We start from the raw sequence: 23,229 nt of genomic DNA, 5'->3' as shown, positions 1-23,229 counted from the left end.
TTCTGCTCTCTTTCATTTTTATACCTCATTATCCTCATGGTACACCCTCCTCTCCTCTTCCTGTCACTCATCAACACCATTTCCACTATTCTGCTCATCTTACTCACCTTTCCCATCATGCTCGCCATTAGATATCTTCAATTATGAAATCCCCTCCATCAATGTCAATCTGGACAGCCTCATCGATGAGTTCAGCGGTGCCCCCTGCAGGAGGTCCCTGGCAGTGACAGACTCTCCAGAGGGGGATGCTGTCGCTGAGGACGAGCCCCAAAGCACCATTCTATGACCTTTGACCCTGAAGCATCATTTACCAGCACCCCTATGGCTAAACATGCTCTTAACTCTCGCCGCCAAGGCCTGATGGAAACACCAACTGGCCAAACCAAGCCCTCCTGAAACCAGAACATGAACCTTCCCTCACATCTGCTACAAGCTGCAAATAAACTTATCTTTTACAACTGCTCGCTATTACATTAATGTGACTTCTAAAAACACCAAAATGCCATAGTGGAGGAACAGTTGCCTTTAAGTGGAAAGACTGGAATATAGAGAAGTATTACATTAAAAGAATTATTTCACTTCTTGTTTTTGGGCTTTGCTTTGTTTATCTCTGTATCTCTGTCTTTTTTTTTCCATTGATTTATTTTTTTGCCTTATTACAATATCAACAGTCAAATTGCAATATGATATTCAAGGGTTGAATAAGTTTTGCTTAGGGAACCTCAGAGCCTGACATGGTAGGAGCAAAGCCCGTCCTCAGGTTAAAACAGAGACACAAGAGTGAAAGCGTTGTCCAGTTTTATTGCTCACAGGGTATTCAAGCTATGTGCACATTAGAAACATTCTGAGCCTTTTGTGATAGGCTTTGCATACAGGTTGAAACATTTAATGCAGTTTTATTCTTAATGTCACCCCCCCTTCAACTTTACTTCTCCTCTTCTGTCACAACGTAAAATTATAGTTCTTTCAGACTCACTTTAACTCACTTTATACCGTACCAGCACAGAATGAGAAGAATGTTGTAATTTAAGCTATTTGTACTTGCATCTGTTATTCAGTTTGAAAGAAGTACCATGATGTTTTTGCATGACAAGTCAATATGATCAACCTGCTTTGGATGAAGGGCCTCAGAATAGCAGTGCTTTACTTTGTGTCAGTGTCACTTTTCACATCTGAGCGTAAATTTAGACCCCACGTCTGCTGTGCTGTTACAGCTTGGCTGACTACACTGCCTTTAGGTTTGTGTGATTCTCTCTCCTAACTTTGTTTCAAGTGCTTCAGGTTCAGTGACCTTTGATCCCCAAGTGTAAATACAAAGACTGTACATAAACTGATGTATATAAAGCTGAGAGAGTAAGTATATGTAAAATGCATATCTTGAACATATAGTAATAATATATGTGCTGATATATATCGTGTAGAAAAGGTAATGACTACAAAAAATTATGTTATTTTTTTCCTTGCACACAATGAACAGGTGTACTGTAGATTCATAATTTTACACTTTAACACCAGGTAACTATGATGCTGCAGCAGAAATGCAGAATGTTTCTCCTGCTAAAAATTAAGCTTCTTTCTAATTCTGTCTCCTGAGCTTTGACTTTCAGGCAAGTTAGAACTCTGTTTACTTATACGCTGATGCCCTGTGTTTTCTTCTATTTTGATAAAAGACATCTGTTGTTTGAGAGTTTCCATGTAGATGATCAGATTACTCTGCTCCCATTCAGACTATTTTAGGCCTATCTGGTTGGACTGACTATAATATGCTTGGTCATAGAGCATAGTCAATTTTGACACACATCTAAATTTGAAAATGCTTGCTCGCTTTGTTGGTGTTCTCGCTCGAGACAATGAATTAGAGATATTTTAAATTCACCTGGAGACAAATGCTGCAGTGTCAATCTTTTATTTAATGTAGAATGTCTTAAGGACAATAATCTTTTCAATTAAAGTGCAATTACAGTGTTTACTGATCGACCTCAGTCTAGAAAAATTGTCAAAGTCACCCTTTCCAAACCTACAGAAAAAAGCCATTAATTTCATTGCAAAGCAGGTTTTTTTTTTTGTTTGTTTGTTTGTTTTTACATGTGAATTCAATGATGGTGACAAAATGAATTAATCTCTCTCCAACAGCGATCTATGGTATGCCTCAGTGTGTGTTCTCAATGGACTTTGTTTATGAAGACTTTGGTGATGTTGATTATATTGATAATTGTGGTAATTATATGACAACATTTGCAAGTGCCCTCGCTCTGGTTGTTATTTTTGGAACTATAGGCATAATTAATGTGCGCTAAAGGATTTATTGTGTGTGCTGGACCCATACATTTATTAAAGGAGGCAGGGGTTTCTTTGAATGTGACTGACGCAGATTTGAAATGGTAGGCTGCCCAACTGTGTAAGAACTGACAAGGCAAACAAGACTTAGAAACTAAATGAAGATTTGTTAAGGCCTCTCGGCATGTACTTTTATTAGAACATGGTGGTATTACTCTAATGCTTTTGTACATCATAGCTGGAACTATCTCCTAAAAGCATGTATTAATTTTCATTATAGGTGTGGTTATTTTTGCTGCAAAAAAGGAAAACAAAAATTGTGTGCAACCTCCCCAAAAAGATGAGTCATAATCTCATCACAAATCTATTTACAGCTGGTAAAGGAACTTTACAGCAATTTTGAAGCACATATTCACAAGAGCAATCTTTTGCACCAGATGGTACACTGTTACATAGTTTTATGAAGCTTTTCAACAGCTTTAAGCCTATTTTCTGACTCACTGTAAGAATGTTGCTCCAAAATTAAGCCCAGTTTGTTTACAGTTTGGGGGGGGAGGGGTCAGAATATAACAAAAAGTGTCATGCATGCACTTAGATAGTCTTTTGATAATCCATGTTTTGGTGTCAACCACTGTCTTTTTAGGATTATAAGAGGGGTAATAAATAGATGCATTGACAGATTCTAGAGAATGTGGGTCGCAATAGGGGGTCCTTTGTGGAGTTTTTAGCAATACAGTGGAGGAGCGGAAGTTGCCTGTGGATGTACTGCCTCCTTCTGCTTTACGACTAATGTACAAACAAAACCTGCCGCTTGTCGAGCCCACCATGCCCTGTCATTCCTCCTCTGCTTAGCATATCAAGTGGAGCACAGTGTGTACTGTGAAGCCTAACTGCAATCCTTATCAGAATGTCAGAAATAAATATATATTAAACTCTACATTTTTAATTATCTCACCTGGTTAATGTGGCATTATTTCCTTTATTTTTTTTCTGAGTCAGCTTTATATTGGGCTGATGTTTAGACTGTCGGTTCATACAGCAATCAAATACTTTACGTTATTTAACTACAGATATATGATTACATATTTGTTTCAATTTAATTCCCTTGATGTTACCTCTTAGAAAGAAATGACTTCAAATGGTGTTGTATTGTCATGTTTGAGATGTCTTTCATTTGTTACCAATTCAACCAAAACTAAGGGGAAAAAGAAGATATAAACAGGTTTGTGTACAACAACTTTCACAGTCGGAATGCTTCCACCTGTAGGTTACCTTACCGTATAAAGTAGTTCTTAATCTCAGCTCTCTCACAGTTTTGTTATTGTATTGTCTTTGTCTTGAAGCAGGTATCTTTCTTACATTTACAACTTTATTGTTACAACGTTATTGAGTCGGTCCATTCATTTTCGAGTGAGGAAAAATAAAACAACTCAAATTAATTAAATCATTTTTCTCTTCCTCACACACTAAAAAAATCCGGTATGAGTGAAAAACAGATATCTCTTCAGGTGTGTAACTTGTAGGACTGGCCAAGCAGGATGGCTGAAGAACTGCCACAGAGGGAAACTAGGAGTGTACTTGTTTGACATAATGGCAGTGATACTGACTCAGCTTTTTCCAAAAACAGGTTGTTAATTTGATATATAAATCTCTGCCACAAGCTGCATTATTGACTGCAGTAACCATGTTAAAACATTTCTTTACTCTGTTTATTCACTCACTATGTTTTCTTATATATTATTTCTATTATAGTTTTGTACCTTTTGATTTCTGATCATTTTCTATCAAATTAACCACAGTCTCCTTGCACCTGTTTATTGTGAATGTGTAAGTATGTCCAAACTGTTGACTGATACAGTGAATTCTGAGTGACTCTCTGGTAATCTAATGCTACAGCAATGTCTCTCCTTACAGCAATCAGCTCAGTACAGCTCATCTCCTTCAGATCGCCATGGATGCATAAATTATTTCTCACAGAAACCTTTAAAGACATCTCTTTTGCTTTGTTTTTATGCACAATACAAGTCTAGATGGATGTTACCGGAGGGCCTAATACAACATTGATCCCCTTAACTATATGATAGTAAACATTGTTTCCATTTAGACAGCATAGCTTTCAAGTGTTAAAAATCGATCTGATATTAAAATTTTCTTGTCAACCCTATTCTATATGTTCTGTTCACTAATCAAATTGAGCACATGTCAAATGTTACCTTTTCATTACTTTGGAGGATTAATGCATAGCCTGCTCACTATTATCCTGAAAGTGGAGGGTTGTGGCGCTGTTTTGTCTACAGAGTTATTGTCTGCTGCTTGGAAACAAAGTAATCAACAGCAGAACGTGATATTGAATAGAGCTGCTTTGATGACAGTGAAATTGTTGGATTTTTTTTTAATTAAATTTATCCTGGAACACTAATAAACTGAAACTTGTATTTTGATTTATTGTGTTTTGGACATGGTTGCATTTGTTGGAAATTGTTTGCTTCTAATAAAACTGACTGAACATATGTGACAGACAAATGCAAAATAAAAGAATAAGAGACGTTTGCTGTAGTTCACATAAAAGAGTATGCACGTGTACTAAAAAGTTCATACTTTTCCATAGTTAAGTCAGTTAAGGAGGTAAGCCTAAATGAAAGTACTGGTCACAACTTAAGAACTATGAGAATAGGCTGATATTAAAAAAGAAAAAAAAAACACATTTCATATTATACATTATATTTTAGTCAAACTCACACGCATTGCATCAAAGGGATAAGATTATGTGACAATATCTATTAAACCTTTAAAAGTCACTGATGCTCCTCAGCACTTTCATCTAGGCCATCTCAGAAGTGGATTATGCCAATAAAATCCAGGGTAAAGTTGCGGCCACCAGTGCTAGTACAGTAAATGTCAAAAGCAAGAAGAGCAAGCATCGTGCTGTTGTGCAAATCCTCCGTCTTCGCCTGCGTCGAGGATGAACCACAGTCATCACAACATCGAGCGCATCCTCCTCAGCCATTGGCCGCCCTTGGGTGCTTATGATGAAGATTTGACATGCATTATAGCTGGGGGAGATTAACTTCTGGCAACGGGATCGCTGGGAGATGCACCTGTAGCAGTTGGCAATCCAATTATCTCCACTCAGTACGCTGTTGGTGCGCCGTGCGTCCTGGAGATGTCCCGGTGGGAGAGGAAAAGGAACTTCCAGGGTCTGCCCTTCATCTGGGCCCTTGCTCGCTGCGAGTGACACCAGTGCTTCTTTTTGTTTCTTTATGAATGTCAGATGTCGGCAGATGGGGCACGCAATGGTGTCCCTGATGTTTCCTTCATTGTTAATTCTGACCAAAATTTTGACCAGGCAGTCGTGGCAGAACTCATGCCCGCAGCTCAAAGTGCGTTCACTGCCAGAAAGACTCTCATAGCAGACAGGACATTCTCGTGCGTCCTCCTGGTTGTCGTCCTTATGGAGTGCCATAAACGTGCCTATTTAATTGTAAACTCTTCGTAATTTTAAAGTACAGTGTTCTTCAAGTCCCTTTTTTCCTCATTGGCTATCGTTGCCTTTGGCAATGGGTGGAGGCAAGAAGGAGTCTTGTAAAACAGGGCCAGCCACCTGTGACAGCAGTGACGAATAGGATCCAGTTCTGTGGTTCACATTTCATTAGCATGATGTCAATATGTTTTTTAAAAAATGGTAACAGTAGGTTATAATATCCTAACTTAAAGACGCACAAATTCATATTGATATGATATTGTGCATATTGTGAAAATATACACAGCTTTATTGCTTCATATTGCTATTCTATTGTATTTTCTTTTTTCAGTTATTTTTTGTAACCTATAGATTGACAAATGAATGACAAATATAAATAGAACATTTTAGTATATTGAAATGTTCAACTGAACCGTACATAGTATCACGCTTTTGCCGTTTCGTTTAAGTTTGTGGCAGAAAAAAAATTTCAAAAATGAAATTGTATTGTCTGGCAATCGTCTGCCATCTTGTGGTTACTATTAAAATTACACTATAATACACTTCTAGTCAAAAGGTGTGGCTGATGGTAGACTCTTCCCAGTTCTGACGTAACGTGACATTGCGTAAGCACGTACGTTTCTCCCAGAATTTACGTTGGTTCCGGGAGACGCGTTGGCAGTTTCCTAAACACTTCCCTTACAACCCAGTTACCTCAGTTAGTTTCATTCGAGGCCCAGACAAGAGAGGGTGTGTGATTCGTTGCGCGTTACACCGGCTTGTAGGCTACTTGCTGGAAAAGAGGACGAGATACCGCTTTGATGTGAGCAGGTACCGATTTAACTGTGAAGATATATGGGTTTTGTGTGGTAAATGTTTGGCCTGTTTGTGTAATGTGCTCAGTCACAGCTCTCCAACGTAACTGAGGTGTTAGCTCAATTTCGACTGAAACGTCGAATGGTGACTGATATGATTTTTGATTAATGCACCATTCACTTCTACTCCTTGTATTTTAGACATACTGTTTTCTTTTGACAGTGTACAGCCTACCGTTTGGTATTGACATAATCGTCTGTCAAAACTGGTATCAAATATCAACACGTTAAATCAGCTACCTTGTTAAATAACAGCCTATCGCCGCTCAGCTAAATCTGGCCCGCTCGTTGATGACTGTGTGTTCTTTTTAAAATAAATATCGGTTGTTATTTTCTCTATTTAGAGCTATCACTGTTGTCCTCTGTAGTTCACTTTACCAAACAGCATATCAAACATCTACATTTGTCATAGAAAATAATGTATATATTTATGTATAAATGTAAAAAAGATTATGAAGCTATAAGCATGTGGGATAGAAAGCTTCCTCTTCATTTCCCTTGCCTGTTTTTTCCAGATGACTCTTCTTTGCTGGCCTTGTTTGACTGGGTATTGTTATAGCAGACAAATGGATTCAGGGGTCACGCTGACACCCCTCCAAAGGATGTTGAAATGAAAGATAACGGGAACTTTCATGCGTTTTGACAGAGTGTCAGGACATGTTACATGATATGGCTTAACCTCTCTAATTGTTACCCCTAAAGTGCCACTGCCTTTATCTGACACATGAAATACAGTGCTTTTAGTAAAGGTACATCTGTATTGCCTCTGATTTATTCCAGTATCCCATCGGTAGGCTTAGAGTTTTGAGCTCTATCACCATGGAAACCATTTCCTTACATCAGACCTACAGAGATCAATAGAAAGCTTTATTCCCATTTGGGTCTTTCTGAGCAGATAGCAAATGGATATCTGCTGTTTTTGGTCCCTCATCCACCCCATATGTCATATGATACAGCCAACATGTTATGTCAGTTCCAGCAAGGGAAAGTCTCCCTCTTTCCACCGATTTAATTTGAGAACAGGCATTCTGAGGTCCTGTCGTCTGTAAAAGGTTGATGACGGGACCTCATTGGAATGTTTAAACGGAAGAGCAGGCAGTCTTGCCTCAGGGACGCCGTCTCTCTAAGACCAGACCATCCTCTGTTTGATAAGGAAAATGACACATCCTCCTCTTTGTCTGAGCTCAGACTAGGCCAGTCAAGTCCAAAACTAAAGGTAACACAGTTCCAGACTTTCTACTTCAACTAGCCATGTTTTAGCCCATTTCAGCAGGAATCGCATCAAATTCCCAAGGTAATATATAACAGGACTAAATATCTTACTCCGGCTTTGTTTGATCATGAGTTCAGCGGATGGGTTTCCTGTGTTGTGTTCGCTGACTACCAGACCTATTTGCCGGAAATCCTTAAAAACTCAGGTCGGGTTGTAAATATTCTTTGAGCTGCTGCAGCAGCAGTAGTGCTTGGAACAACAGCTGTATCCCCCTTACACCCACACCGCATCTCTTTCCAGATGTGTCAAATGATTTCCAGAAAACAGTTTTTGTTGGTCTACATAGATTATGGAGTATGAGTTTAATAGCTTACCAGAAAAGAGGAACATCTGTCTTTGTTAGTGCTACTTCTGCAAACTGAACTGAGGTTGAAACGTCATTAAAACTTTACAACCGAGCTACATTTAAAATCTTTGATCGGTCTGGCATTAACCACACCTCGTTGGGATAGATTTTAGTCACTGACTTGGTTATGTTGACGTCACGTGAGTTGAGCTGAAATGAGATCAAAATACAAAGCCCCCTTTTACCAGGCTCTGTGAACACATCATTGAAAGTATTTCCATTATTGGTGGACAGACTTACATGATTTATATTTTTGCAATAAAAGACAAGTGAAAAAACTACAAACATATTCTCAGGGTTTATTTAAATAACTGATTCATGACCAAGAATGACCTCAGAATGACAGCATGACAAGGCCAGGCCCTGCTGGCTTTTGTTTCTATTTTTTTGTACAGAGAGAACATTTCCCCTCCAGTTAGGATTGAGGGAAACTTTTATGTATTATCTCACTTATTATCTCGATTTCATTGTTTGTGCAGCTTCTAGATAAGAAGGGAATGCACCATGCTTGCTTCTACATGCCACAGGACACATGTAGTGAAAGAGCTGTGCCATTCTCGAGTCACCTACTTGTCATAAAGTCCAAGCAAATATGTCTGTAAAGCTAATAAGAAAGTCTTTCATTTTCAGGGTGCCCTGACATGGACACAGAGATGATTCCTAAATTTTCGTCAAAAGATGAGGAGGTTGATTACTGGAAGTCGCAGGCCCTTAAATACAAGAAAAGGTAGGCATCACGTTTCTCTCCTACTAAACACTTTCTAAATGTACTTGCTGTAATAAGATGTTTAACATCTTGCTGCAGGCACCAAAGGCATTTTATACACGTGGCTTGTAGACCATTGTTTTGTTGTGTTCTCTGCGTTGCCATAGGGACAGCATTATTCTTGCTTACGAAGCAAATCTTTGCAAAGTTGGTTATGCAACCGTCTGTCACTGTTTACTTTTTAGCCCGTCTTGCAAGAAAAAATGTAGGAGAGTTTCCGATGGCAGCGATTCCCCTATAATAAGTAAAAGAGCCATCATCGGCTGAAAAATGTTTGTGGGTTTTGTTTCTGTCAAAAGTTTCAGCACAGATGGACTGACTTCAGCCCATATAAGGCAAATGACGAGACGGGCTCTATGAAATTAGCACCCATAAACCTGCTGACGTGCGCATGAGGAAGTGACCACAGCTCTGACTTCTTAAATGCATACCAAAGGCCATTTAGGGGGTTGGCAACGGTGTTGTGCAAATCTTTGTGGATTTTGCTCTGTCTGTGTTTTCTATTTGTGGAACTGGGGCCCTTTGTACACCGAGAGAAGGTGTAGAACTGCAGAGAAGGGGTTAAAGGTCTCTTGGTTTTCTTGGAAATTCCTGCTGTGGGTACGTACGGGAAACTCATCTGTCCATGGAAAACTAGCTTGAAGCCGATTGTTCAAAGTGGCTCGTCGCACATGTTTGTGCATATGTTTTTCCCAGGAGCCCATCAACAGTTGAAGCGCGTAGTGCTAGTGAATGACCTGTTTAAACATGAACAGTTCCTATGAAGCTGGCTTGAGTTCCTGCATTGACCCTTTTATCACTGATTCACACATTTTGTTATTTAATGCTGTTTCACTCACACACACACAAAGAGCTGTTGAAATAGGCTAACCGTCATAGGCAAGTTATAGGCTCCAGCGTGCTGATCAAGCAGCCTGTGACGCTGGTATGTGTGGAGCCCTGCACAACAACTGACTCACGAATTCCTGTGCTCTGTAGAGCCACTGAGAGGCCATTATCTCTGCACAAGTCAGCTGATCTCAGACCAATGTTAAGCACAGTGACATCGTCAAAAACCTCTGACATCACAGACGTTGTCCTTCATATTCCGGTTTGAAATGTTTTGCTGAAATCAGTGTATACACATTTGAGCTCTGAGTCATTTTGTGTTCTGAACTCGGGGGGTCAGTCCAGAATAGCGTGTACAATGTCCAAATCCTGATCCTCATGCTGGGGGTTTCCACAGTTAAATACACTGAGCAGCATTACTGTTCTTCTCATCTACTTCTGAGCCAACTATGGTCACACTTCAGCTGTCTCTTTAGAGCTGTATATATTTAGCATGCTTAACTTGACAATGCTGAGATGTACAGCGTACTCTGTTTGGCAGAAAAGAGTCCGGTTTGAAGGTTAAAAATTTACAAATATCTGATATCTGGGTATGAAGCTTCTAGAGTATGACTGAGCTTGGCTTGTTTCAAAGAACAAAACTCAACAGTGACTGTTTGTGTTTTCCCCTGCTTTGTTTGTGTGTACCATCCAGTTGCCAAGATGCCCAAGAGGAGCTTCTGGAGTTTCAGGAGGGGAGTCGGGAACTGGAGGCTGAGTTAGAGGCACAGCTGAGCCAGGCTGAACACCGGCTCCGAGATTTGCAAATTGAGAATGAGAGACTGAAGAACGAGGTGTCCAACCTGAAGGTAACCTGCAGACTTGTAATTTATTGTGGACTGTAAATGGCCTTTGTTATCTATGGGTTAGAGCATTATATAAGTCATTTGTGCTTACTTAAGAGGTTATCTGGTTTCTGGTGGATCCTCAGCTTAAGGTTCAGTGTCTGTTTTGTATAGTAGGTTTTAATAAGGCATGTTGGTCAGTAATCCTGCAGCACTCCTTAATTGGATGTCAGGATAAGGAAGAAGAAAATAGGAAGGACATGTCTAGTTCCTAATCACAGCAGGCAATGAACCCTGTGTTCCCGATCATTTGTTATCAACTGTTTTGTGCATACATTGAGGAATTTACACTCCAAATATTGCACGTTAGCACATGTTAGCCCACTTGTCACAGCTGATGCTAAATATGAAGAGTGTAAATGAATCAGAGACACTAAGAATAATGCTTTCCTGTCTTTGTCCTCATGGGACACAGTGAAGCCATGCAGTCCTGCCACTAATTACTCTGTAAAGTATCTCAGAGAAAAAGAGCCACTGGGCCTCCCAGGAAACAAAGAGACACTTTGAAAGGGAAATAATGTAGGAGGTTATCTTGACTGCCTTGTGATTCACCTCATTTCCTCTGCTGGTGTTCATGACTCGAGTGAATGAAATAGTTTTTCAAACCACACGCCGTGGCAAGCTGTGTCACTGTTCCTGATCCTCTGCGTTGGCTCACCCCGTGCTCCTTTTTCTTCTTTACTCCATCCACTTCTATCAGGAGAAACTGGAGCAGCAGTACGCCCAGAGTTACAAGCAGGTTTCTATGCTAGAAGATGACCTGGGCCAGACCCGCAGCATCAAGGAGCAGCTGCACAAATATGTTCGAGAGCTTGAACAAGCCAACGACGACCTGGAGAGAGCCAAAAGGTCAGAATGGAACAATGTACAACTTCAGTAAACATTGTAGTCTAACGTTTTCCAGATTCTGTAGCAACTGTATGTTCTGCAGTACTCCTAAAACATACGTGTGTCTATTTGTAGGGCTACAATAGTGTCTCTTGAAGACTTCGAGGGCCGTTTAAACCAGGCCATTGAGAGAAATGCCTTCCTCGAGAGTGAGCTGGATGAGAAGGAGTCTCTTCTGGTGTCTGTGCAGCGACTGAAAGATGAAGCACGAGGTAACGAAGAAACCGCTCTAGATTTTTGCTAGTAGTCGGTCATCTATCTAAGGGTTAGTGGATGGGTAGTTGAGTTTCACCTTATCTTCTGCAGACCTGAGACAGGAGCTGGCAGTGCGAGAGCGGACCACAGACAGGATGTCAGCACCTAGCTCACCCACCTTAGACATCGACAAGATGGATTCAGCAGTGCAAGCCTCTTTATCCCTCCCAGCAACACCTGTTGGAAAGACTATAGAGCACACCTTCGTCAGCCCAAAATGTAAGATTACTCCCGCTTTTTTTTTTTTTGCATACATTGAGAAATTCGTAAAACGTTAACTCATTTTTTTTTTTGCTTGCGTGCTCCAGCATTGACCAATGGCTGTGGTGGCTCTGCCCTGACCCCTTCTGCTAGAATCTCTGCTCTTAACATAGTCGGAGACCTCCTGAGAAAAGTCGGGGTAGGTCTGACTCCTTTTGAGTGAATTGCTTCCGTCTTTCTGTTCTCAGTTAAGTTGCCGAACACTGACACGCAGCACTGGCAACAAGAGGCGTTTCTATCGTGGCTTAATGCAAATTCTACTCACGTTTGTTGTCGACAGGCTTTGGAGTCCAAACTTGCCGCTTGCAGGAACTTTGCCAAAGACCAGGCTGCACGAAAAAATTTCTCCACAGACAAAGGCACACTCATCAACAGCAATGCCACGAAGTTCTCGCACTCCCTACATACCACTTACTTCGACAAAACGTGAGTCTTTTTATCAACTCTAGCAACTTGTCTCCCTTTTGGTTTTGATAATAATCACTGACTTGTATATGAACTGTATGCATGAATAATTTTGACCTGTATGTCAATGTTTTCTGACGTGGAGCATTTTGATATGTCAACTGCAGCACTGTTAATGGATTAGACCCCAGCTCCCTGACCTCCATCGCATCATCCAGAGCTGTGTCCCCACCTGGCATGCTGCCTTTAAGTGTATGAGGGATCCACAGGCCCATGCAGACCTCTCTGAAACACCTCTCTAAAGTGCGGAAACGGAGAGGACACCTGTGCTGCTCTATGTATGTGTGTAAGTGTTGTGTGTGTGTGTGTGTGTGTGTTGGAGAGAGAGTGATATGCGCTCACCTGTCCGCGTGTTTGACGTGTGACTGAAATGCGTGGCTAAACTTGCCTCCAGGTCGCAGCTCAGTGCATCTGTGAGTAGGCGCACAGCCTTTTGTGCATAAGGTCCTACCACATACTTGCATGTGCCTAAAGGTGTTCTGTACTTTGCCTGTATGCCTGTCATTGCAACACTTTGCTCCCTTGATGTCAACTTTAAAGTTGATTACGTAACAGGCAATTCCACGATTCATCTGAAAATGTTCATCTCTGACAAAAGGGTCGTCAGTCGACCACAGCTTTTTCTTCTAACCTCCTTTTTTTTTTTTTTCATGTATTTTCTCTTGACTTGCACAATTAAATTCATTTCTATTTAGAATGTATGATATTTAAAAAAGGGATATGTTCACATTAACTAATTTATCTCACAGTATGCTTTAAAATGCTGTTTTCTTGTTTGCTACGTTTATTTTTTTTCTTTTGCATGTGTGCATATATAATGTGTGGTTGGAGAAGTATGGGTGGAGCCCGTGTTTTGTAAGAATGACCGAAGTGAATGTTGATTGTTCCGAGCCCATGTGGCTGCAGTGCAGTCATTTCTCTTGTTACTGGCTGAAGTCATTTTGGAAATCTCTGCCGGTTGGCTCCTCTGCGCTTAAACAAGCTGCTTCTCACAGGTTTTTGCTGCAGTCGAGTAGACCCCCCCCCCTCCCGTGGATGTCCCCTCACATTTTCAACAATAAATGTTGTTACCTTGCAATACCTCACTGTGACATGTTGGGAATTAGCAGCTGTTGATTATTAACCGAGGATGTGAATTTGGCTCTAAACGCGCCCGGTGGACTTGACTCGAAGCAAAAAAAAAAAAAAAAGTTAAAACCTTTTAGTGACTTTCTTTACAGCCTTTGCGTCCCATTCTTGTAATCTCCCTTTTGCTCAGTGTTTATTTGGTGTGGCTCTTTGATTTTAGGCAGGTTCATCTATTTCACTTACCATGATTGTGTCCACATCCATTGTCCCCTTACAAATGCTTTTGCTAATTCCTCAGTGTCACAGTCTTTGCAGCTTGGAGTGCAATCCAAAAGTTAGTATTTGTTTTTATTTATGAGATGTCACTTTGGGCACCGTAAGAGCCTGTTACTAAAGTGAGTTCTACAGTCAGATTGTACAGTATAGTTTGTATAGTTGGTGATTTTTACCTACCACACTGTACATATTGACATTTGGCATTAAAGTCCTATTTATTTCAAATTCTGTATGGCATGTATTCAGATGAGTTTTGCTATGATACAGTGGTTCCAGCCATTGTATTATGATGTTAAATATGTTTTGTCAGACTTGTTAAAGTAAATAAAGATTGAGATGATGAGTATATTGTGTAGTTTGTTTTTGCATTGGTATTATTAGGTTGCCATTCGAAGTGGCGCACGTCTACTTTTCAGACGACATTTTCTAGATCTGTGAGCGTGTGACACTTTCTCACTTGTCAGCATTTTGTACAGCTGTTATTTCTTTAAGGTAAGTACTGTAAGTACTATGTACTGAGTCAATAATGAAACAGCATTTTTATTTTAACATTCAAATGACAAAATGAGTAATTACATTTTTGACGCTATTTCATCATCTAAGTTTCAGTCTTCCCTCTTTTCAGTGCTCCCAGTCCAGAAGGATCCACAAAGTTAAAGCCCTAATTTCTTCTCCACATCCTCCCTCAGTTCGTTCTTCTTGATCTAGAAGAACAGACCAGTTTCAGTTTAATAATGGACCATAAATCATGAGAGTACTTCATATACTTCAGAAATGGAGTCAAAATGGAGCTCCTACCTTCCCGGAGACAGTCAGAGGGTAGCTGTCAACAAAGATCACATAATGCGGGATCTTGAAGTGAGAAATCTAGAGAGCAAAAAACATCGGTGCATCAACTGCCATCCCATATGCTGATTTACCATCTTTTGCGATATTTTCTATCTTATGCATCATGTGCTCTGACCTTGCCCTTGCAGAATGCTTTTATCTCCTCTGCACTCAAGGTTTGGCCCTCCCTGAGCTTGATGCAGGCACATACCTGCTCGCCCAGCCTCTCATCTTTCACTCCAACCACCTGAGAAGCAAATTTAGACCTTCCGTTAACATTTCATCTTCATGTCATTGGACTAACATACATTCACAGAACACTCGCAGACTGTGTGTGTGTGTGTGTGTGTGTGTGTGTGTGTGTGTGTGTGTGAGACAAAAATAAAAGAAGGTCAGTTGCTCACATACAGACATGTAATTATAGTTTGATAGTTGATCTTCGCTATGAAGTATTTGTTCATACTTTGCTGCCCTCCTGTGGTTTAAAAGCTCACCTGCACCTCCTTTACTTTTGGATGCCTGAAGATGAATTCTTCTATCTCGGCAGGATAAATGTTTTCTCCTCCACGGATGATCATGTCCTTCATGCGGCCCTCAATGCGGCAGTATCCCAGACTGTTCAGGCTGGCTGTGTCACTGTTTGGATTAAAATTGTGACATTGTCCACACGAAACACTGAGCCCTGTTGCACTAACATACCCCCCTTTAAATTTAGTGCACTGAGAGTCATGAGTGAAAATACAATCTCACCCCGTCCTGTACCAGCGGTCCATGGAAATAACCTCTCTAGTTTTCTCTGGATCTTCCCAGTAGGCATGCATCACACAGCTGCCTCGAATCATCAGCTCCCCTGAGGCTCCCAATGGGACAATCTCACCAGTGGCAGGGTCCGCCACCTTGGCCTATAGTTAAGACATGCAAATACAGTACAGTGTGTGGCTGTGTTAGTGGAGGTGAACATTTGTGTGTAAAAGGGCGTCATACCTCAGTGTGATCCATGATACACCCGACAGTGTTCATCTTCAGCTCCTCATTGTCTTGCGGGAATCCCATAAATGTAACAGGACTATTTTCAGTGGTTCCATAACAAATCTGTTAGACGATGATATCGTACGGTCAAATCAGACTTATTTTACAGAGTTGTATGGAGAGATACAGGAAATGTATCCACCCACCGTTATCTCTTTCATATTCATGTTTGTTTTTACTTTCCTCAAAATCTCAGGAGGGCACGGAGAACCCGCCATGATCCCTAAAAGAGAGCAGCACATGCACAGATCACACCAAATTAAAGAAAGCATAACTCTCTCTCATGTCCTCACATTTCTTACCAGCTTCAACTGATGAGAAGTTATACTTGTGTAAATCTTGGTTAACCATGTCAGTGAACATGGTGGGAGTTCCATAGACGATATTGCATCTTAAGTAAGAGAAAGATGAATGATGATCAGTGAGACTGCTTATCACTTTAAAGCTGGATACCATAGAGGAGGTGAACACTTTACTTTTCATTTGTAATGGCTTCTAAATTGGCAAGACTGTTATAGCCCGGAGAAGGGAAGACGAGCGTGACACCATGAACTGCCATACCCAACCCTGCAAGAACTGAGCCAAAGCAGTGGTACAGTGGCACAGGCACACACACCCGCACCTGAGACTGATGGGGAATAGAGAAATGAAGCTTAATGAATGAAATAAGGTTATCCAGTTTTTGCAGTTAGAGTTTTCTGCAAATTTAGAAACAATTTTTAACTTACCCTCCATCCATAACCCATGCGTAAACCCACGAAGTAAGCATTATTTACAATATTATGGTGGGAAAGGACGGCTCCTTTTGGTTTCCCAGTGGTACCCTAATACAAATGAACAAAGAAGTTACGCTGATCATTGTTACGTCACAGGTAGAGCACTGTCTGCTTGCTCATCTAAAAGGTGTGATTCTGAAGTTTACAGATGTGAACTGAATGTTGATGGGATCATCAAAGGACAGCTTGCTCTGCAGGTCCATGAGCTCTTTGTAGTGCTGACTCTCGCCTGCTTGCATCACATCTTCCACATGAAGCATCCCCAGCTGTCTGCTGTCAGTCACAATTACCATACGCAAATCTGGCACCCTGGCAGGTACAAAACAGATTTTCAATATTGCAGCCAGAACTGAATCAATTGTACAATTGGAAGTATGTCAAGAAAACCAAACCTGGAGCTCTTGATCATGCCTGTTGGCATTTTGTCGATTCCTGGGCAAAGCTCCCTCAGCATCTCACAAAAGTTCTGGGTTTTAAAGCGGGTAGGACACACCACTGCTTTACACTGGACCTGGACACAACAAATCTCTATTGTTATAGCCTTTTAAGATTGATGGATGACCTTAGCAGTAGAGCGGCATGTTTTTTTAATCCATTTTATATTTCTGTGTGTCATGAGTGCAACATATATGGCAATGGAGGCCAGACAATATGATCCTCTACCTTCTGCAGAGTAAACGCCACCTCCTCCACTTGATAGGCTGGGTTCAAGGACACCTGGAAGGATAAGTCTTGAATGACTACACAGTTAATTGAACCATACTGCATACGATAACTTATAACAATAACAATGAAGTGGTAAATATATAATAGAACAGTTATACAGCAGTCCACTCAAGCACCTAGAAGGTTAAATGTCCTTCTGACTTTCACTTGTCAACAGAGTTTTTGTTAACACCCTCTAGGGGATGTAATGTTGACAGTATATAGAGACATTCTACACTAACCAATATAATTCCAGCCTTGGCTGAAGCGAACTGGAAAAGGATCCATTCATATATATTTGGTCCCCAGACTCCTAGTCGATCCCCTCTTTTTAGGCCCAGAGCAAGCAAACCTGCAGCTGCCTTGTCAACCTGCAGAAGAAGAGGAAAAAAAAACCTCACCAAGTGTAGACAGTGAATTATTAACAGCCTTTATCATTACATAAGCAAAAATCTTGAAAGCAGAAACAGAATTCATTAAATCAGGGACACACATCTTTCTGAAACTCTGCAAAGGTCTTCCGGATACCGTCCTGCAGAAAGACCACCGCTTCACGGTCAGGACAGTGTTGAACTATGGCGTCAAGGCTTTGGCCAACAGTCAGGGAGAGCAGTGAGCTGGATGAGGTGCCATGGACGTAGCTGGTGGTCAGTGAGGGTTTGTGAGGAGGACTGTCCACATGAACAAACCTGACAAAGATAATAAAGTTACTTATTTACAGAAGTTTCAAAGATTTTAAGACAATGTTAACAGCTATGTTTGACAACATACAAGTCTGTTTAAAAAGTGAACTAGGAAGAAGGAAATAGAAAACATATACTGTGCCAGAAGTATCAAACTTGGTCTCGTAATGGCCAAGAAAAATAAAAGCACGACCTGATTAATGCAAGCAAAAGCATTATTTTTGAATAACCATTGTTGCAGAGTAATGATTTGGCCCTTAAGCAAAACAATCGTAAGGGGAAATTGTATAAAACTGGATAAATCAGCCCCAGAAATATAGTGTAGAAAAATCTATTAAAGAGAAGTTGTGCTTTTGAATGAGATTTGATATACAAGATGCAGCATGCAGTCTTTGTTTTTATAGCATACAAATATTACATGCAGGTGTACTTCCACACCTATCTATAACCACACCTTAGAATTTAAGCTGTCTGAAGCATAGTGTCCTTGGAGCTCAAACGTATCATTCTTGTCAAGTCTTTTATTGCTGCACATTATCTTAGATGAACAGTACATTATTCTATTCAAGTAGTTATTCTGCATTACAAAAAATAGTAGAAAACTGTTTTGTTGTTCTTTATGTTCATTATTCCAATATCAGGTACTCCATATACGTACACCTATCATAAAGGAAGTATCCCCGAAACGTTCTAGTATGTCTATGTATAAATAAGAATTAAAAGTTTAAAAATAAAAACTGTCATAAAAGTTAGTACTGTAAGAGAGAGTCCCAGTTTTGTTGTTGTTGTTGTTGTTGTTTTTAAGAAAATAATCCTGTTATTTGAGGTATTTAAATATAAACTTACCGACAACTCTGGAGCAAAAATGTGTTGCATAATTTCTGTGTCTGGGTGTGTTTGAGTCGATCCAAACACCTCAGACTGTGGGAGCAGGACCTGAGCAGTGAGGAAGAAATCAGCAGTGCCATTGTTCTCAATGATCACACAGTCTCTGTCAGCTGACTCTGAATTTAGTCAGACTAAACATCGGTTGAAGACAGTGGGTCTCGTCAAAAAAAAAAGTGGTTTACTCTGGTTACACCAAGTGTAATATGTAACTTTCCACTCACCACGTGATCTGAAAGATTACGGTATATTTCCTGTTTGGGCATTTTACCTGTTATCACCTGTATGGAAAATATTCAAAGAGAAACTGCAAACGAACCCCATATTTTGCAACACACTTGCACAACAAAACATATCAGATAAAACATCTACTCACATGAGGTGTAATGCATGACCAGTTTATTGACTACAAACTTTAGCCACATCGCAAAAGTTTATCCCAGAACAGCAAAGTAGGAACAAAATTGGAGAAACAGTCAATAATATAAGAAACACTTATATGTTTATATATATTCGTTCTGTGTTGTTGTGGTCGTAGTTTTAATTTGATAAATTGTGTAAAAAAACAATGCGATTTTCCGCGTTTAACGACCGATGAAGACCTCCACCGCTAGATGGCGACATTAAGACCCGTAAGCGCTTAAACTCAACCAACTCATTTCCGCTTCCTATTCGTGGTCAGCAGCGAAGAGAAGTTCGTGGCGTACAGACGGTATGTTGTTAGGTGTTCGGCTTTATCAAACAATGTTTTCAACGAAGAGTCACACTCGCATAAAGAAAAATATGTGAAAGAATTGTTGTGTTCATTACTTGAAGCTGCTCTTTTGTATCCTATTGGTTCTGGTTGTTTTCATCTTGTAAACATATCTACAGTGAAGACAGTTATGGATTAATGTGACTATACTTATACCAATTATGACTTATACCTTATTACCAATTTTCTTGTCTACTGTGTTTTGCAATGAAACTACAGGGTATGCAGCATAAATGAAAATATTTGATCTTGAAACGCATGGGGACAACAGGTAGTTTTCCCCATTAGTGACCTGATTACTGATTAGTCTCTGCCGTTCTTCCCAGTTAACACATCATGGCCGGGAAACGAGTTGCATTGAAGGCCATCGACTGGCTGGCTTTCGCAGAAAGGGTGCCACCCAATCAGAGGAACATGTTCAACAACCTAAAGACCCGAAGCGATGCCATTTCTGCAAAGTTTGTATTCCTCGTTAAACTTGTCAGTCAAATCTTAGATGCTTCATCCCACATCCTGTACAGGTTGTTTTTTGTTTTGTTTTTTTAAGCTGTGTGTCCATAGTAGAGTTCCAATCTCCAGCCTATATCTCATATGCTCCTTCATATCCAGGAGTTTGTGACAGACTACTTTTGACTGAAGTATTTGTGTGTCCAGACTCTCCTCTCTGCCTGAGAAACCCGCTGCTATCGACTGGAGCTACTACAGATCTGCTGTGGTTAAAGCAGGCATGGTGGATGAGTTTGAAAAGAAGGTAAATGGATATCAAATCTGATACCAGTAATTATTTATGTGCAACTAAAAATCCTTGCAGTGTTTTATTAGTAACACGATTCCTTGAGGGTAAAGTGACAGCGCTGTAATGAGAGAACCTCGAGTATTTAGTTTTTAACCCTACAAAGCGTGAACTTTGTTTCTTTAGTTCAGCACCCTGAAGGTTCCTGAGCCCGTAGACACTCAAACAGCACATATCGATGCTCAGGAAGCAGAAGCGGTGAGTGCCCTCGTGTCCAGATGGATGTATGCCTCTGTTTATGACATCGCAAAATGGGATCAATAAAATTCAGATTCACTGAAGAAAAAGAAAAAAATGTTAATATTGCTTATTTTTCCATTTAACTGCATGAGCTATGACATGTGCAGAAACTCAATTTGATATTTCTTTTGTGTGTGTCTGCGTGTCCTCCAGAATAAAACAGCTGCTGCTTACATTGAGGCATCCAAAGCTCGTATTGCCCAGTATAAAAAAGAGGTGAGACTTTGTTTTTTATTATTTTTTGATAAAGATATTTCCTTTAAAAATTCAATATTGTATAATTAGCCCTTTTCACATACACTAGATTCCCAAAAGTATTCACTCACCCATCCAAATAATTAAATTCAGGTGTTCCAATTACCTCCATGGCCACAGGTGTGTAATTTCAGGCACCTAGGCATGCAGACTGCTTCTACAAACATTTGTGAAAGAATGGGTCGCTCTCAGGAGCTCAGTGAATACCACTATGGTGCTGTGATAGGATGCCAACTGTGCCAGTTGTGAAATTTCCTCGCTACTAAATATTCCACAGTCAACTGTCAGCGGTATTATAACAAAGTGGAAGTGATTGGGAACAACAGTAACTCAGCTACGAGGTGAGTTAGCTCAAGAACAGTGCGTAGAGAACTTCATGGGATGGGTTTCCGTGGCCGAGCAGCTGCATCCAAGCCATTCATCATCAAGTGCAATGCAAAGCGTCGGATGCAGTGGTGTAAAGCACGCCGCCACTGGACTCTAAAGCTGTGGAGAAGCGTTCTCTGGAGTAAAGAAACACACCTCTCCATCTGGCAATCTGATGGACGAGTCTGGGTTTGGCGGTTGCCAGGAGAACAGTTCTTGTCTGACAGCATTGTGCCAAGTCTAAAGTTTGGTGGAGGGATTATGGTGTGGGGTTGTTTTTCAAGATCTGGGCATGGTCCCTTAGTTCCAGTGAAAGGAACTCTGAATGCTTCAGCATACCAAGAGATTTTGGACAATTTCATGCTCCAACTTTGTGGAAACAGTTTGGGGATGGCCCCTTCCTGTTCCAACATGACTGCGCACCAGTGAACAAAGAAAGGTCCATAGAGACATGAATGAGCCAGTTTGGTGTGGAAGAACTTGACTGTCTGCACAGACTCCTGACTTCAACCTGATAAACACCTTTGGGATGAATTGGAGCGGAGACTGTAAGCCAGGCCAACATCAGTGTCTGACCTCACAAATGTGCTTCTGGAAGAATGGTCAAAAATTCCCATAAACGCACTTCTAAACCTTGTGGAACGCTTTCCCAGAAGAGTTGAAGCTGTTATAGCGGTAAAGGGTGGGCCAACGTCATATTAAACCCAGTGGATTAAGAATGGGATGTCACTTAAGTTCATATGCGTGTAAGAGCAGATGGGCGAATACTTTTGGCAATATAGTGTATCAGTTGCGGCTTATCGGTGGACAAAAGAGGTAATTCACGCGAAACGAAAGTGGTTCAGCCCTGCAGCCCTGGTTAGATTGGTGTGTTCTGCCATTCCAGCTTGTCCACACATTGCCCGTTTCCCCCTCTCTGACTACTTTCCTTGCTGGAAGTGTGCTAAAGTCCCTAAAAGTAGACCATTTTTTCATACATGCCTCACTTCTGCACTAATAGAAACCTAGTTTGTCACCAGAGCATTACACAATGTTTTTGCTTTTCAGCTAAGTGGTCCTTTCTTTTCTTGTCTAAACAAAGTTTCTGTTACTCCTAATGCAGAGCAAATTTATGATTTGATTTCAGGGTTTCTTGTCTTTTTCCTCCACCCTTTTAAATGATTAGCATGCTCCGTTTTTGTCACAGAAAACTTAGAATCGGGTGTTAACCTGTTTCCAGTGCAGGACCTTTATTGGGTCTGAGCTCAGAAAGAAGCAGCTTTTCAACGGATTTTTGAGAAGCAGGGCAATTAAAAGTGTTAATCACACAGTTTGCAAAGGTTCACTGGCAGTGGGATGGCTTAGAATTACAACTACATGATTTTTGAGTTCCCACCTTTTGAGTTGCATCAAATGCATCATGGCCTTTCCACAGTGGGAGACCCTGGACAGACAGTCAAAGGTCCATTAGGTTTTTCTGATCCTGTTCCTGTTCTTCCTTCCCCAGCTTGACAAATTCAGGAACATGATTCCCTTTGACCAGATGACTATCGAAGATCTGAATGAGACATTCCCAGAAACAAAACTGGATAAAGTGAAGTATCCTTATTGGCCACACAAACCAATCTCTGAACTGTAAATAAATCTAAATGCTGGATGTTCCACTGAGGAAAGCCTGTACAGTTATGTGTTTTTAAAAAAAAAAAACCTTGTTTTGTCCATTTAAGAGTTCTTAAAGCAAGCTTTTGTTTAATAGCTATCAGTGGAAGAAAATAACTTGGATATGTTGTTTCTCCTTGCTGCTCTCTGAAATTAAATCCTGAAAACATAACTGTCACTGTCTTGCTTTTTGGGAAATGTGTTAACAATCTGTTGTTCTGGCCCATTATAAACAACCGCACAAATCCCTCGCAGGCTGTTATTTTATGACTGGGTTTCTTCCCAGACATCATGAACTTAACTTGATCTGTTTGACTGTTTTCTTTCTAAATTTGGCGTGAAAAATCATCCATCC

General features: G+C 40.6%; 5 protein-coding genes across 10 annotated transcripts in view; 3 read left to right on the top strand and 2 right to left on the bottom strand.

Moving 5' to 3' along the window:
* arhgap44a (Rho GTPase activating protein 44a) overlaps positions 1-4,789 on the top strand; it is a 28,301-nt gene extending 23,512 nt beyond the window's left edge. For 3 of the 5 annotated variants that reach the window (XM_072368478.1, XM_072368480.1, XM_072368477.1), the window contains one exon: positions 132-4,789. In XM_072368478.1, coding sequence (XP_072224579.1) covers positions 132-286 — 155 coding nt within the window. In that variant the 3' untranslated portion in view covers positions 287-4,789. The remainder of the gene's footprint in view (positions 1-131) is intronic. The other 2 variants (XR_011907991.1, XM_072368479.1) reach the window with 1 other exon arrangement.
* Positions 4,790-5,105: 316 nt separating this feature from the next.
* Positions 5,106-5,881, bottom strand: LOC140272961 (RING finger protein 222). Its single transcript, XM_072368482.1, has one exon. The coding sequence runs from the start codon at positions 5,738-5,740 to the stop codon at positions 5,120-5,122; it is 621 nt and encodes a 206-aa protein (XP_072224583.1). The 5' UTR covers positions 5,741-5,881; the 3' UTR covers positions 5,106-5,119.
* A 505-nt stretch (positions 5,882-6,386) lies between these two features.
* On the top strand, positions 6,387-14,268 carry ndel1b (nudE neurodevelopment protein 1-like 1b). Of its 2 annotated transcripts, none has more exons than XM_072368381.1 (9): positions 6,387-6,560; positions 8,862-8,958; positions 10,520-10,673; positions 11,410-11,558; positions 11,673-11,809; positions 11,904-12,071; positions 12,161-12,252; positions 12,394-12,539; positions 12,686-14,268. In XM_072368381.1, exons 2-9 carry the CDS (start codon positions 8,873-8,875, stop codon positions 12,774-12,776), a joined length of 1,023 nt encoding a protein of 340 aa, XP_072224482.1. In that variant the 5' UTR covers positions 6,387-6,560; positions 8,862-8,872; the 3' UTR covers positions 12,777-14,268. The 2 variants fall into 2 exon arrangements, with proteins under 2 accessions (XP_072224482.1, XP_072224483.1); XM_072368382.1 differs by having other exon boundaries at positions 6,387-6,568.
* Positions 14,269-14,493: 225 nt separating this feature from the next.
* LOC140272875 (medium-chain acyl-CoA ligase ACSF2, mitochondrial-like) lies at positions 14,494-18,997 on the bottom strand. Its single transcript, XM_072368380.1, has 16 exons — positions 18,790-18,997; positions 17,754-17,949; positions 17,503-17,631; positions 17,219-17,272; positions 16,948-17,066; positions 16,702-16,864; positions 16,508-16,603; positions 16,256-16,407; positions 16,082-16,170; positions 15,926-16,002; positions 15,735-15,842; positions 15,501-15,652; positions 15,245-15,386; positions 14,887-14,997; positions 14,721-14,789; positions 14,494-14,626 (listed from the first exon to the last, which is right to left on the bottom strand). Exons 1-16 carry the CDS (start codon positions 18,909-18,911, stop codon positions 14,576-14,578), a joined length of 1,830 nt encoding a protein of 609 aa, XP_072224481.1. The 5' UTR covers positions 18,912-18,997; the 3' UTR covers positions 14,494-14,575.
* A 467-nt stretch (positions 18,998-19,464) lies between these two features.
* atp5pd (ATP synthase peripheral stalk subunit d) lies at positions 19,465-23,046 on the top strand. Its single transcript, XM_072369342.1, has 6 exons — positions 19,465-19,540; positions 19,909-20,040; positions 20,237-20,333; positions 20,502-20,573; positions 20,769-20,831; positions 22,723-23,046. The coding sequence occupies exons 2-6, from the start codon at positions 19,919-19,921 to the stop codon at positions 22,852-22,854; spliced, it is 486 nt and encodes a 161-aa protein (XP_072225443.1). The 5' UTR covers positions 19,465-19,540; positions 19,909-19,918; the 3' UTR covers positions 22,855-23,046.
* Positions 23,047-23,229: the final 183 nt, after the last annotated feature.

The sequence above is a fragment of the Leuresthes tenuis genome, unplaced genomic scaffold (genome assembly GCF_036924035.1).
Source record: "Leuresthes tenuis unplaced genomic scaffold, fLeuTen1.0.hap1 SCAF_17, whole genome shotgun sequence".
Lineage (NCBI taxonomy): Eukaryota > Metazoa > Chordata > Actinopteri > Atheriniformes > Atherinopsidae > Leuresthes > Leuresthes tenuis.
The sequence above is the reverse complement of the archived record's forward strand: the minus strand, read 5'-3'. Positions and strand labels throughout refer to the sequence as shown.

What these genes read in the sequence shown, in the direction of transcription:
- LOC140272961 (XM_072368482.1), bottom strand. Translation starts at nt 5,740, where the DNA reads ATGGCACTCCATAAGGACGACAACCAGGAGGACGCACGAGAATGTCCT.
- ndel1b (XM_072368381.1), top strand. Translation starts at nt 8,873, where the DNA reads ATGGACACAGAGATGATTCCTAAATTTTCGTCAAAAGATGAGGAGGTT. An exon ending in GCCCTTAAATACAAGAAAAG is followed by an intron (nt 8,959 to 10,519) that starts GTAGGCATCACG and finishes TGTACCATCCAG; the next exon opens with TTGCCAAGATGCCCAAGAGG. An exon ending in ACCACTTACTTCGACAAAAC is followed by an intron (nt 12,540 to 12,685) that starts GTGAGTCTTTTT and finishes TGTCAACTGCAG; the next exon opens with CACTGTTAATGGATTAGACC.
- LOC140272875 (XM_072368380.1), bottom strand. Translation starts at nt 18,911, where the DNA reads ATGGCACTGCTGATTTCTTCCTCACTGCTCAGGTCCTGCTCCCACAGT. An exon ending in CTTCTCATCAGTTGAAGCTG is followed by an intron (nt 16,003 to 16,081) that starts GTAAGAAATGTG and finishes GCTCTCTTTTAG; the next exon opens with GGATCATGGCGGGTTCTCCG. An exon ending in GACCGCTGGTACAGGACGGG is followed by an intron (nt 15,387 to 15,500) that starts GTGAGATTGTAT and finishes TAATCCAAACAG; the next exon opens with TGACACAGCCAGCCTGAACA.
- atp5pd (XM_072369342.1), top strand. Translation starts at nt 19,919, where the DNA reads ATGGCCGGGAAACGAGTTGCATTGAAGGCCATCGACTGGCTGGCTTTC. An exon ending in AGCGATGCCATTTCTGCAAA is followed by an intron (nt 20,041 to 20,236) that starts GTTTGTATTCCT and finishes TTGTGTGTCCAG; the next exon opens with ACTCTCCTCTCTGCCTGAGA. An exon ending in ATGCTCAGGAAGCAGAAGCG is followed by an intron (nt 20,574 to 20,768) that starts GTGAGTGCCCTC and finishes CGTGTCCTCCAG; the next exon opens with AATAAAACAGCTGCTGCTTA.